Source organism: Dendrobates tinctorius, unplaced genomic scaffold (genome assembly GCF_039654945.1).
Source record: "Dendrobates tinctorius isolate UK_male_01 unplaced genomic scaffold, ASM3965494v1 ptg000059l, whole genome shotgun sequence".
In the NCBI taxonomy this organism is placed as follows: Eukaryota; Metazoa; Chordata; class Amphibia; order Anura; family Dendrobatidae; genus Dendrobates; species Dendrobates tinctorius.
The window spans coordinates 19737367-19751375 of record NW_027361727.1 but is presented as its reverse complement, the minus strand read 5'-3'; the positions used below and the strand labels follow the sequence as shown (position 1 = coordinate 19751375).

Below are 14009 nucleotides of genomic sequence, written 5' to 3'. Positions count from 1 at the left end.
CGGCAGACCATCCAGTGGTTTAAGGTTTTGTCACTATTTTACGCAGATGGCAGATGTCATAGAAAATAAAAATCAGGCATGTTGAATTTGAACATGTCTTTTTGTTCTAAAGGGGCATAAGCCACCACCTGAGGTTGGAGCATAGGAGAAATAGTTTTCCATTAGTAGCCATCCTAAATGTACTCTTAATACCTGCATCCTGTTCTTGAGAATAAACAATGACAGATCTGGATGAAATACACACTTCACATGCTTTGTACACAAGTGGATTTTTATTTTTTGGCTGGAAATATTAATGGAGGATCTCTTGGTTTACAGGAGAAGCTCTTCTTCGGGTTTATATCACTCAAAATTATCCCAACTCGGAAAACAATGGAGCAGAATGTGCTCAGAAATTCATTAAAATATTAATTTAGAAATAACACTTAACAAAAGCTCATAGTTTTTCACATTTAACTGACTCTACTTCTCTTGAAAAATCTGAAAATCAATATCCTCTAACTTTTTTCTTTTTCAGTAATCTCCTTTTTCTCTTTAATATTCCGCACACCAGGGGACAAGTTTTAAGAAACGTTACAAATAATGATGAAACCTACTTGTATAGACCGATGTGGTGACAGGAGAGCTCTGATACTCCCGGACTCCGACTGTTACCACAGTTATGGAGTAATTAGTCCCAGATCTCAGGCTCTGTAGGGTGACATTTGTTGTGAGACTTGTCACAGATAAGTTAGTTGATGGATATATCCCGTAGCTTATATTATAGGACTTATTCACACCGGCCATATTTACTGGCTCTGACCAAGATAATGTCAGGTTCTTTGTTGTAATTGTGATAAAGGATAACGTTCCAGATGGAGATGGATCTGCAGAAAAAGAAATACAGAGAGGTGAGAACATATCCAGCATCTGTAGAATAAGAAATTACCCAACCACGTTGACCACGATAAGGTAAATACATGTCGTCATCCAGAAATTCCTAGAATTGACTGTGCAGGATACAAAATTCTGTGCATTAAACATTTGCAATATTTAATTAACAAATTTTGCATATAACATCAATAAAAAAACCCTCAAACATTACAACCAAGCAGATACAATAACGACTGGAAGATAAAAAGGGCAGGGTCACTCCAATTTTGTGCAGGGTTGTCGTTGTGAACAATAAAGATAAAAAGTGAGGGAAGAATACACCGCTGGTACAGACAAAGGCTACACCTGTGGATTCTTCCCTCACTTTTTATCTTGTATTTATACTATGTTCCCAATAAAATCAATTATACTTTTACTGTTACCTGACCGTGTGTAAAGCCCCCTTTTTTGGAGTGTACTGAATTTATCAGCAGCACAGTTAATCCATGTTTTTCCTGCTTAATTTTACATGTATATCCCTTGTGGGGGGCAAGGCCTAACCAGCAATGTGAGCGGTCGCAGCTCAGAGCTCTCCCGCCTGTAACTTTGCTGGTGAGCGGAGACCGCCGCTATACAGGGCCCATTAATCAATGGAGATGGTGAGCGGAAGACCCCTGGACCCCAAGAGTGTACCCGTAGCTGAGCGGGACAACAGCATGACCCGCAGACTGCAGAAAGATGCCGGCAACGCGGCGCTGGAGGACGCCGCAAAGGAGAACATTGCTTGTGCCAGGAGGATGTCAGCGGCTGCACGCCTGGAAAGGTTTGTGAGGATGGAGGTGGAGGAGCGGTCAGTCAAGGAGAGGGGGGAGTTGGAGGCAGGGGTTGAAGAGAACGAAGAAGATCAGGAGCAGTGCAGGGAAGAGCCCATATTGGGGGGATGTAAGCAGGTCTGGAAGCCCACGTGTGAGTGGAGGAGCTGGTGGTTCAGGTGATTTGGCTGCCACTATTACTACCGAATCCACTTTAAAAGATATTTTTGCCATTGTAAATTTTTGTAAGGAGACCCTTACCGCGCTAACTCAGCAGGTTCATGGCATTCAGGGTGAGATGGTGAACATGAGGGCTGCTATGCAAAAGATGGATTTTTGGTTCTTACCGTAAAATCTCTTTCTTGGAGCCTTCATTGGGGGACACAGAATACCATGGGTGTATGCTGCTGCTAGGAGGCTGACACTATGCAAAACAAGAAAATTAGCTCCTCCCCGGCAGTATACACCCACCGATAGGCACTAGGCACCTCAGTTGGTGAGAAAGCAGTAGGAGAAGCAACAGAAACTCTCTAAAACATATGTACCAACCCAACAGGGGACTCAAAGACCCAACACGGTACAATTTAAAAGGGAGGGTGCTGTGTCCCCCAATGAAGGCTCCAAGAAAGATTTTACGGTAAGAACCAAAAATCCATCTTTCTTTATCGCCTTATTGGGGGACACAGAATACCATGGGACGTTCCAAAGCAGTCCCAAGGGCGGGAGCAGCAATAAGGAACGAAAGAACAGGAAAGGCTTAGGTCGGCCGGTGCGCCACCGCCGCCTGCAGAACCTTCCTACCAACAACTGCATCAGACGAGGCCTGGGTATGAACCCTGTAGAACCTCGCAAATGTGTGCAAGGATGACCAGGTCGCGGCCCTGCAAAGTTGCAGAGCCGAAGCCTGGTGTCGAACGGCCCACGAAGCTGCCACAGCCCGGGTGGAGTGAGCTCTCACTCCCGGAGGGGGTAGTTTTTCCTGAAGTCGGTATGCTTCCTGAATGGTAGAACGAATCCAGCGAGTGATCGTGGATTTGGATGCCAGAAGCCCCTTCCTGTGACCTTCAGAGATGACCAGCAATGAATCAGATTGACGAAGTGAAGCGGTCCTAGCGAGGTAGACACGCAAGGCTCTAACAACATCCAGCTTGTGGAGTGACCTCTCAAGAGGGTGAGAAGGAGCCGGACAAAAAGATGGAAGAACGATATCCTCGTTGATGTGAAAGGAGGAAACCACCTTTGGCAGGAAGGAAGGAATGGGCCTGAGGACGACTTTATCCTGATGGAGCACCAGATAAGGAGAACGGCATGACAAGGCCGCTAACTCAGAAACTCTTCTGATGGATGTAATGGCGATCAAAAAGGTCACCTTCCATGACAAAAGTGACAAAGGAATGTCCTGGATGGGCTCAAACGGCGCCTTTTGGAGAGCGCCAAGAACGAGATTGAGATCCCACGGTTCTATTGGTGAATGATGAGGAGGAGCCACACGAGCGACTCCTTGAAGGAACGTCTTAACCTGCGGTAAGGAAGCGAGCTCTCTTTGAAAGAGGATAGACAAGGCAGAAACCTGGCCCTTCAGGGTACTGAGAGACAGACCCGAATCTAAGCCAGACTGGAGAAAACCCAGTATGGACGGAATGGAAAAAGCCATTGGAAAAACTTTTTTATCGTCGCACCAACGGAAAAAAGCCTTCCAACACCTGTGGTAAATGCGGGAAGAGGCTGGCTTCCTGGCTTTGATCATCGTCTGAATCACCTGGCTGGAAAAACCTGACTCTCTTAGGATTGCGGCCTCAACGGCCATGCCGTTAAGTTCAGAGACCGAGAATTCTCGTGGTAAAGGGGGCCTTGCGAGAGAAGATCCGGACGGACTGGAAGTCTCCAGGGAACGTCCGCGAGCATGTTCACCAGTTCCGCATACCAAGGCCGTCTCGGCCAGTCAAGAGCCACAAGAATTACTGGAACGCCTTCCGATTTTATCTTCTTGACCACTCTTGGGATCAAGGCAAGAGGTGGAAAAAGATAAGGGAGTTGGAACTGGGACCACGGAATTACTATGGCATCGCAAGCGACGGCTAGGGGGGGTCCCTGGACCTGGCTACGAAGCGCGGAACTTTGTGGTTCATCCGAGATGCCATGAGGTCGACGTCCGGAGAACCCCAGCGCTCGCATATCTGATCGAAGACTGAGGGATGGAGAGACCATTCGCCTGACGCTAGGCCTTGACGACTCAGAAAGTCGGCTGCCCAGTTTTCCACCCCTGGAATGTGCACGGCGGAGATTGCTGGGACGTAACGTTCCGCCCAGCGCAGAATCCTGGCCACTTCTGACATGACTTGGTGGCTGTGCGTGCCGCCCTGATGGTTTATGTACGCCACAGCCGTGGCGTTGTCCGACTGAATGCGGATCGGCTTGCCGACGAGAAGGGGTTGCCAGCGAAGAAGGGCCAGAAAGATTGCTCTGATCTCGAGCAGATTGATAGGAAGAAGAGCTTCCTGAGGGTTCCAGTGTCCTTGAGCCGTCCTCTGATGAAAAACCGCTCCCCAACCCAGGAGGCTGGCGTCGGTGGTGATGACTTGCCACCGAAGCGGGAGGAAGGACCTCCCTTGGAGGACTGATGTAGACATCGTCCACCAAGTGAGGGATTGCCTCACTTTGAGGGGGGAGAAGAATTGGCCGGTCTAAGGACCTCGTCGTCTTGTCCCAGGCTGAAAGGAGGGACAGCTGAAGAGGACGAAGGTGAAACTGTGCAAAGGGCACTGCTTCCAAGGAAGCTACCATCTTCCCCAGAACTTTCATGCAGAATCGAAGGGGAATGGGCGTTGGCCGTTTGAGGGCTTGAATCCCTTTGAACAGAGCCGCAAATTTTTCCCTCGGAAGAAACACCCGGGCCAGGTTCGTGTCGAACTCCATGCCTAAAAAGGTCAGACGCTGAGTGGGGCTGAGGACGGACTTTTCTTTGTTGACTAACCATCCGAGACGGTCGAGAGTATCCAGGGCTATCTGAAGACTTAGGAGACAGTCTTGACGGGACGAGCCCTTGATTAAGAGATCGTCCAGATAAGGAATGATGAGAATCCCTCTGGATCGAAGGATGGCCATGACCGTCGCCATCACTTTCGTGAAAACACGGGGAGCGGACGCTAGGCCGAAAGGGAGAGCCGTGAACTGGTAATGATCGTCCTGAATCGCAAACCTGAGATATTTCTGATGCCGCAAGCAAACAGGGATGTGAAGATAGGCATCCCGTATGTCCACAGAGCAGAGGAATTCTCCGGGTTCCATTGAGGCTATCACCGATCGAAGAGACTCCATTTTGAAGTGAAGAATCTTCACGTGGCGATTGAGCAATTTGAGGTCCAGGATTGGCCGCAGGGAACCGTCTTTCTTCGGGACTACGAAGAGATTTGAGTAGAACCCTGAAAACCGTTCGTCTGAGGGAACGGGAACAATCACTCCAGCGGAAAGAAGGGAGGAGACGGCCTGAAAAAATCCTGGAATGTGGAACCGTTGTCTTGGAGGACGAGACAGGAAAAAACGCCTGTCTGGCGGGGAAGAAAATTCGATCTTGTAACCGGATGCGATGATTTCCCTGACCCAAGCGTCGTTGACAACCGACAGCCAAGCGTCCACGAAAAAGGAAAGTCTGCCTCCCACCCTGGAAAAACTTCCAGGTGGGGGTGCCCCGTCAATTGGAGGCAAACCTACCGGAACGGGCACCTGAGGACCTGGAGTATTGTCCTCTAGATCTCCAGCGGGGAGCGGGCTTGTAAGAAGGTTTCTTCTGCTCTCGCTCCCTAGAAGCGGAAGGACGCTCTTGCTGGACAGATCTCTCTGTGGACGAGAACGGATGAAAAGGCCTAAAGAGCCGAAAACCCTTTCTATTAAAAATGCGTCTTGGTCGAGACTGGGGGAGAGAAGTACTTTTACCCCCAGTGGCATCGGAAATTATTTGATCCAGCTTGGCCCCAAAGAGCATAGAACCATGGAAGGGCAGATTGGTGAGCGACTTTTTCGAGGTGGTATCCGCATTCCATGACTTTAACCAAAGAACTCGGCGTACAGCTACTATATTGCTGTTAGCCCTAGCCACACAACCGGCCGCATCTAATGAGGCGGCTAAAAGGTATTTACCCGCGTGATTAATTTGATCTGCTAGATCTGCCAGCTCGTCCTGGGGAGCTGCAGCTAAGATGCCCCTGCGAAGAATTTTTGCCCAAGCCGAAATGACTTTAGCTACCCAGGAGGAGGCGAAAATAGGGCAGAGGGAGGCACCGGAGGCCTCAAAGATAGACTTCGCCAAAGATTCTAACTGCCTGTCCGTCGGATCCTTAAGCGATGCACCGTCTGGAAGGGACAGAACTGTCTTAGAGGCTATGCGAGAAACGGGAGGGTCCACTTCAGGGGCTTTGGTCCATTTAGAAAGCAAATCAGCCTCAAATGGGTACAGAACATCCAAATACCTGCGGCCTGAAAAGCGTTGCTCAGGGTGCTCCCAATGTTTGGCTAGAGTAGTATCAAACTCGTGGTGGTTTGGAAAAGTTTTAGATGGAGGTTTTGAACGTTTAAATGGAACAGAACATTCCTGAGGAAGGGGCTTGTCCTGCTTAATCTCCAGGGTTTGGAAAATAGCTGAAAGAAGACTATCGACCATACTTCGTGTTTTAGACATGTCATCTGCTTCTGAACTAGATCCCGATTGTGGATAGTCGTCTGACCTAAGGTCGTCCAATGAAGGAGACGGACACCTGGGTGAAGCAGACGGGCCTAGCGAACTGGAAGACGAGCCCGATAGGAGACGCTTTCTGGACATCCTATTCGGCCTGTCCCTCTGAAGGTCGCGGTCAGGAGCGGACAACTCACCCTGAGAGGCGGTCGGAGCAGCGGTGGCTGAAGATAGCTGAGGCAAACGTTCTAGGACCTGGACCAGGGACTGAGAGACTTTGGTCAGATCGGATACCGACTGAGACATAGCTACGGCCCATTCTGGGAGAGGAGAAGTGCCCCCATCACGGGAATCTGTGTGCTCCTGAGAGGCCGACATAGCTGAAGGACTGCAGGACGGGCAGAAAGGAGATGGCTGAACCGAAGCCCACTTCCTTTTACAGCGCGCACAGGCGTAATGAGTAGCGGTGGGCCTGAAACAGAGCTCCCCTGCAGGGTTGGGCATAAGGAAAACTGCGCTGAATGGCCGCGGAAATTGGGGAAAGAACTGCGGAGGAGGGCTAATATCTCTGCATAGAGCAGAGCCTACCTAGTTCCGGCGAGCAGCAGAAACGTTGAAGTGTCCCCCAAGCAGCGCAGAAAGGCAGGACCGAAGAAACAGGAAATGCCTGATGAGGTGAGCGGTGGGCGGAGCTTAGCGGCTGAGCCGCAATTGGAGCTGACATGAAGGAAGGGGACGAGGAGCCCTGTGATGGGCTAAAAAAGGCGCTAGGAAAGCGCGCTCAGAAGGAGGAGGAGGCGCCCTGAGAGCGGGAGTAGAACTGAAAGTGAAAGTCAGCACCGCAGCCCCGTGATTAAATCGCCCAGGAAGGAGAAGATAAAGTCCCTGTAATGGAGGTACTGGCGCGCAGGAGAACTGTGGAAAACCATGGCCAGCTATGAAAACAGGGAGAGAAAATCCCTGTATTCAGCCCTTTAATATGAGTGGAGAGGCGCGCGGCTGGTGAGAGCGGCGCCTGTCAGGCAGGGAGAGGGGCGGGAAATTCAAATAGCCTGGTGATGTCCAGTTACCCACCAATGTGCCTCTTGGGGATGCTGCGGGCTGGAGGGATCGTTCAGGCACCTACCTGAAGTCCCTGAAGAAGATGACCACAGGGACCTCTCACAAGGGTAGAGGCAAGTCGCTGGCCGCTGTCCTCTGTACCCGCTTTCTGTAGAAGACGGCATTAACCTCTTGATGGCGAGGGGAATCTTGCGATCGCCGTCTTCCTCTCAGCCCTGTCCCGAGAGAGGGGTGAGGAGGGGGATTTTGGCAAGGACCAGCCACCTGTCCGCATCCCATAGCACCCGGAGGTGATATGGGACAAAGTCCTGCCAGCGCACTGAGAGTTGCGATGTGGGATCACCACACTGCTCGCTCAGCTGCCTGATATGGGAAAGCAGACTGAACTTTCACCCTGTTTCCCGACTTGAATCTGCAAAACAAAAGACAAGAGAATTAAAAAGTTCCACTAGGACACCTAAGGAAAGAAAATGTTAATTGCAGATCTGGGAAGATCCCGGTCCGCCTCCTACAGACACTAAGCACAAACTGAGGTGCCTAGTGCCTGTCGGTGGGTGTATACTGCCAGGGAGGAGCTAATTTTCTTGTTTTGCATAGTGTCAGCCTCCTAGCAGCAGCAGCATACACCCATGGTATTCTGTGTCCCCCAATAAGGCGATAAAGAAAAGCAGATGCCAGGACTGGAGAAGTAGAGGAAAGAGTTGGTACTGCAGAGGATCAAATAGTTAAATTGCAAGAGGCGCATAAACAATGTGCTAAACAACTGGCTGAAAAGGGATTGCTAAAAATGATGATCTGGAGAATTGCTCGCGGCGGAACATATTCGGATAGTGGGAGTTCCAGAAAAAGCTGAAAGCTCAATCCAACTGAATTTATTGAGAAATGGTTATTACAAAAAATTGGGGCTAACGTACTCTCCAAGGTGTTTGTGGTAGAGAGAGCCCACACAGTACCGCTAAGACCCCTGCCCCATGATGCAGCTCCCCGTACTATTCAGGCGAAGATCCTGAATTATTAGGATAGAGACTGTATTCTGAGGAAAGCCAGGAATGTTAAAGAAATGATGGTTGATGGTCAGAATGTCTCAATTTATTCTGATTATTCTGTAGCGGTACAGAAATTAAGGATGAGGTTTGGCAAAGTGAAAAAGAGACTGAGAGGTTTCAGCGTCTCATATTCTATCTATGCTGTATCCCGCAAAGCTGAGAGTGGTGGCGTTTGAAAAGGTCCATTTTTTTCAGTCTCCGGAGGAAGTCATGGAATGGATCGAACGCAATGACAAACGGCTGAGAGACTTGGGAACTGGCTGAGCGGTGTCAGTTTTGAATAGTTTTTTTTTTTTTTTAAGTTTTCACGGTTCTGAACACTTCAATAGGAAATGTTCTTTCTGGACGAGAACTATGGACTGTCACCTGTTAAGCTGGGACAATGCGGCGAGTTATTATAGCTCACAATGAGAACTGTTTTTATATATAGTATATTGATTGTCATTTTATAGTTTACGGTATATAAGAGAGCGATTTGTGGGTCTGTTTATTCGGAGAGGAAAGCAGAGGGGCTGGATATAGGCACTTTTACCCACTCTCAGATAGAGAGATGCTGATCTTTGGAGGGTTAGGGTGTCTGGGTGTTCGTAGTTGTGGTTTGTATGGGGGGTTTGTTTGGCAGATTGGGTGGGGGTGTTGGTATGGGGTGGGAGGGTAGGCTGTGAGAATTGACATTCTTTTGGGTACTAATGCTTGGTATAACTGTTGTTAATATAAGATGGCTAGACAAGTAAGGATAATTGGCTGGAATATTCGGGGCCTTGCAGATAGGAGTAAGAGAGCGGTTGTTCTGCGACATGTTCTTTCCTTTAAACAGTCTATTTTTTGTCTAATGGAAACACACCTGGTCAAGGAGAAGACTGGGGTTCTGGCCAGGAGGTAGATTCGACATTCATATCATGCTACATACTCTAACTACTTGTGAAGCAAATTGACAACACAAAAAGCTGAAAAATCCAAACAAAATCATAACTAAATCATACGAGATGATAAATATACATTATTGGTCCAGCTAAGGTTTAGGACAGTGTAGGACACACTGCAAATCAACTAAAACAACCACAAACGAAACGCAATGCAAAAAAGTCCAAAAAATAATATTTTTATAGAAATGTGAAAAAATCTTTATTTGGGACAAACAGGTAAGCAGTATAAACAGGCTAAAAAGTGACAAACAATGTCTGCAAAAATAGCGGTGGAGAAGTGGGGGATGGCTCCCAAGGTTTATATCATCACAATAGTATGCAAAAGCCTAAATACGTACATGGCCAACAAATGAGTTATATAGAGTACATACAGCAATGACCCTGACCACTTGCACAAGGGCCCATATACAACATGGCGAATGCATTAAGATAAATAAATGGTGACTAGCAGGCCGTTTTGTAAATTGTGGTCAGATGGACCAGTAAGTAACAAATGGATGTATAGCTAATAACCAGACTGCCAGTCACCACAGTATATAGGTCAAACAGACCTGTCATTATAGTAGATGAATAGACCCTGTGGAAAAAAATGGCCACACAGGACATATACACATATTGGAAACAAGTGTTCAATAAATGGCCATGGTCACTGCTGCAAAGGAAAGGTCACATACCAGGATTGGAGACTCAACACAGCCCACCGCTAACCCCAACTTGCGTTTCGGAACAATTCCTTCCTCAGGGGGCGTCGCAACTACGCAAGGGGGTGGGGTCTCGGTCCTGGTTCATATGTTGGTGCCGTATGAGGAAGTGGAAGTGCGATTGGATAAGGATGGACAGTATATGTATTTAGTATGTCGTGTGTATGGGCATTTGTTGTGTCTGTCTGTAGTGTATTTTCCGCCACCATATATGGGATCGAAATTACAAGAAATCCTGGAACTCACGAGGCTCAGAGTGGGGATACCGTTGTTGATAGTTGGGAATATGAACAATATTCTGCAATGAGAGCTGGATATGCAGGGGGGGGGGGGGGGTGGCGTGAGGGGCATGGGAAGGGACGGTGAAACATCCTTTACAAAACATATAAAAGAAGCTGCATTGATGGATTTGTGGAGAGTTAGGAATATTAATGTGAGGAGTTCCTCGTCCTTTTCCGCCTCTCATAACAGTATGCCCCGAATTGATTTGGCACTTGGAAATGGACTTTTGAGTGCATGGGTTAGGAAGGTGGATTATTTACCTAGAGTGGCCTCAGATCATAAACAGTTAGAGGTGGTAATTCAGATTGGATCGGGTAATTGTCACGGGGGCTTAGTTCAACTAAGGCTGAAATACCCGGGGCCCCTGTGGTGTCCCTTTACTAGGGGAAACCCTGTCTGACCCTCAACCCAGGGTTTTTGCTGAAGGTGCAAATGCCTGAGCCTCCGACCTTTCCTTATCTCCTGCTCAGCCCTGCACTTAACCCTCCACCCTCCACCCAGTGAGAAGTCACCACCAAAGCTCCCACACAAATAATGACAGACAGGGAGAACTTAAACTGCACTGCGCCGCACACACACAGGAATAAACAGTAATGTGAACAGGGCACAACTAAACACAAATATGGGAAGGAGAAAGGATAACGACGGATCATACGACACCAGATATGAATCTCTCTCTCTTGAACACCTCCACTCCAGACCGGAACCACTTGGTATGAAACACAAGCTATAATCGGCGACGCCCATAGGCCAGCATGACTATTTAAAGACCGTGGGCGTGACTAACCATCCAACCTGGTCTCCAGCAGGATTAACCCCCGAGAGCCTGAAGATCAGGCCGGCGCCACTGAGGCTATAGTGGCTGGAGGTGGAACTACCTCTGCCTGCCGGATGCTGTGGTGTGAACAGCGTCCGACATGACAGTAATATGGGACAAAGTGGGGGGTGGAGAGTTCATCCAGCCTGGCTAAGATGTATTGATTTAGAAGGAATTAAGAGGGAGGTGGAGCTTTTCTTCCAGGATAATGAAGGGAGCGCACCTGAGGAAATTGTATGGGACGCCATGAAGGTCTTTGTTAGAGGTCTATGCATACTGGATATTTCCAGATGTAAAAATGAATCTAGACGGGAGGAGAGTCGGGCGTTGGAGGATTTGAGGACAGCAGAAAATGATGCGGTGAGTTGTCCCACCCCGGAGATGCAGAGGGGCCTAAAGGGGGCCCAGGAGGAACTGGACAAAATCCAGTTTAAAATCGCTAAAAAGAGGCAGGAGTTTCAGAGGGTTAGGTTTTACTGGAAATAGCGAAAAAGTGGGCCACCTACTGTCTTTGATAGCTTCTGCTCAGAGGGGTTCGTCCTATGTGTATAGTCTATATGATGAAGGTGATGGGGTGGTGGTGGAAACAAGGGATATTTTAGGTGTATTTAGGAGGTTTTATGGCAAGCTGTACAGTTTTAAACTTTCGGCTTCTAGGGACGAGATTCTAAGCTTTTTAGAGATGCGGGTTTGATGCAGCTTAGCAAGGAGGAGAGGGAAAGTTTGGAACAACCCTTAACAGTAGATGAGCTGGAGGAAGCATTGGCGTCCATGGCGAATGATAAGACTCCTGGGGCGGACGGTCTACCAGTTGAATTATATCAACAGCTCAAGGATGTGTTGCTACCTAAACTATGTGATGTATTTAAGGGGGCCTTTGGGGGGGGGGGAGCTGCCTGAATCTATGAGGGAGGCAACGATTGTGGTTCTGCCTAAGGAAGAGAAGGATGCCTGGAGACCGGATTTGTACCGGCCCATCTCTCTTTTGTCAATAGATGTCAAATTGTTGACTAAAGTCTTGACAAGCAGGCTGGTGAGGGTGGTGGCTCATGTGATTCACCCGGACCAGTCTGGGTTTATGCCTAATAAATCAACAGCCATTAATTTGAGGAGGCTATTCTTAAATATTCAACTGCCAGTGGATGATGCGCGTTGCAGAGCGGTGGTTTCTTTAGATGCGCATAAGGCGTTCGATTGTGTAGAATGGGCGTTTTTGTGGTTGGTACTTGGGCAGATGGGATTTGGGACGATTTTCATTTCCTGGGTGAGGCTGCTCAATTCCTCCCCAATGGCTAGAATAATGGTGAAAGGAGAAAGATCAGAGAAATTTGATCTTTCTAGAGGGACACGGCAGGGATGCCCCCTCTCTCCATTACTGTTCACCACTGCGATAGAGCCACTTGCTGCTCATAGTCGGAGAGCTGCTGGAGTTAAAGGTTTTAAGTATGGCCCGGTGGAGCAAAAGATTGCATTATATGCCGATGTTTTTGGAGGATCCCCTCAAGTCGCTGAGTCAGACGGTAGCTATTGTTGAGAGGTTTGAGGATATGTCTGGACTGAGGATAAATTGGGATAAATTGAATCTTATCATGGTAGACCGGGATAGATTGGGGGTGTTGGGAGTTTGTATGTTCTAAACTAAAGGGGGTTTTACACATAGTGATATGGCTAGCAATATCGCTAAAACGTCACTGGTTTTGTGACGTTATAGCGATATTGCTAGCGACATCGCTATGTGTGATACTTACCTCCGACCGGTTCCCCCGCTGGTTATCGCTGATCGCACGAGATCGGGCGGCTCCATTTCTCGTCGTCTGCTTCCTGCTGGGCTTCCTGCTGTGTGAGACGAGCGACGCGTGGAGGCGGGCGGGAGGATGTCTGGATCGCTGTGTGTGAAAGGTAAGTATTGTGCGCTGCGTCATCGCTGTGAGATCTTTCTGTGTGAAAGCTCATTAGCGATCATTTAGCGATGCACCAGCGATCCTGACCGGATCGTATCGCTGGTGCATCGCTAAATGTAAAAGGGCCTTAAGAGTTGTTGATCAGTTTAAATATCTAGGAATTCAGATTGCTTTATCGATCAAGGAATATCTTAGGTTGAATGTGCTTCCGCTTCTGGGAAAATTTAAAGATAAAGCCTAGGCTTGGCGCAGGCTGCGTCTCTCGGTGGTGGGTAGGATGAACCTGTCTAAAATTATACTTATGCCGAAGCTCCTATATGTACTTCATAATTCACTGGTCTGGCTCCCGTGGTGTTTATTCCAAAGACTTAACTCCATATTTCGAGATTTGGTTTGGGGTGGACGTCAACCCAGGATAAAATTAGAAATCTTGCAGAGACCTAAAGATGCGGGTTCTGGCTTTGCCAAATCCTTGGATATACTTCCTGGCGTCCCAAGGCCAACATATTAGAGGTTGGGGATCAGAAGACAGGGGGAGTTTAGTGCCGGCTATCCTTAGATATGAAACCAAAAATTTTATAAATGCCTAATTGTATGCTTATTGGCGCAAGTTGTACTTGATTTATTTGTTGAATAAAAAATATCTGATTTAAAAAAAAATATCCCTTGTGGACTTGCAGCAGGTGACATTTCGAGCCTTTAGAGTGGTTATGTCTCATACAACCCCATCAGGTGAGCACGTATATGCACCCTTAATTGCTCTTGACTATATTCGGATAAGACCCTATTGAGCTTTTCACTGTATCTCCAGCCTTGTTCTATTTAACCCCATTGTGGGACATTCATCCTGCCATATTTACCCACTAGTCATTTTTGTGTCCATGTTTTTGTAATTGGTTGGTCTTATTAATGTAATATAGATTAATAGAGAGTCTACATCT

The 14009-nt window shown here is 47.9% G+C and overlaps 1 protein-coding gene across 1 annotated transcript in view; it reads right to left on the bottom strand.

Moving 5' to 3' along the window:
• LOC141092401 (receptor-type tyrosine-protein phosphatase beta-like) overlaps positions 1 to 14009 on the bottom strand; it is a 239049-nt gene that overhangs the window by 147472 nt on the left and 77568 nt on the right. The window contains exon 9 of the mRNA XM_073578524.1: positions 597 to 866. Coding sequence (XP_073434625.1) covers positions 597 to 866 — 270 coding nt within the window. The remainder of the gene's footprint in view (positions 1 to 596; positions 867 to 14009) is intronic.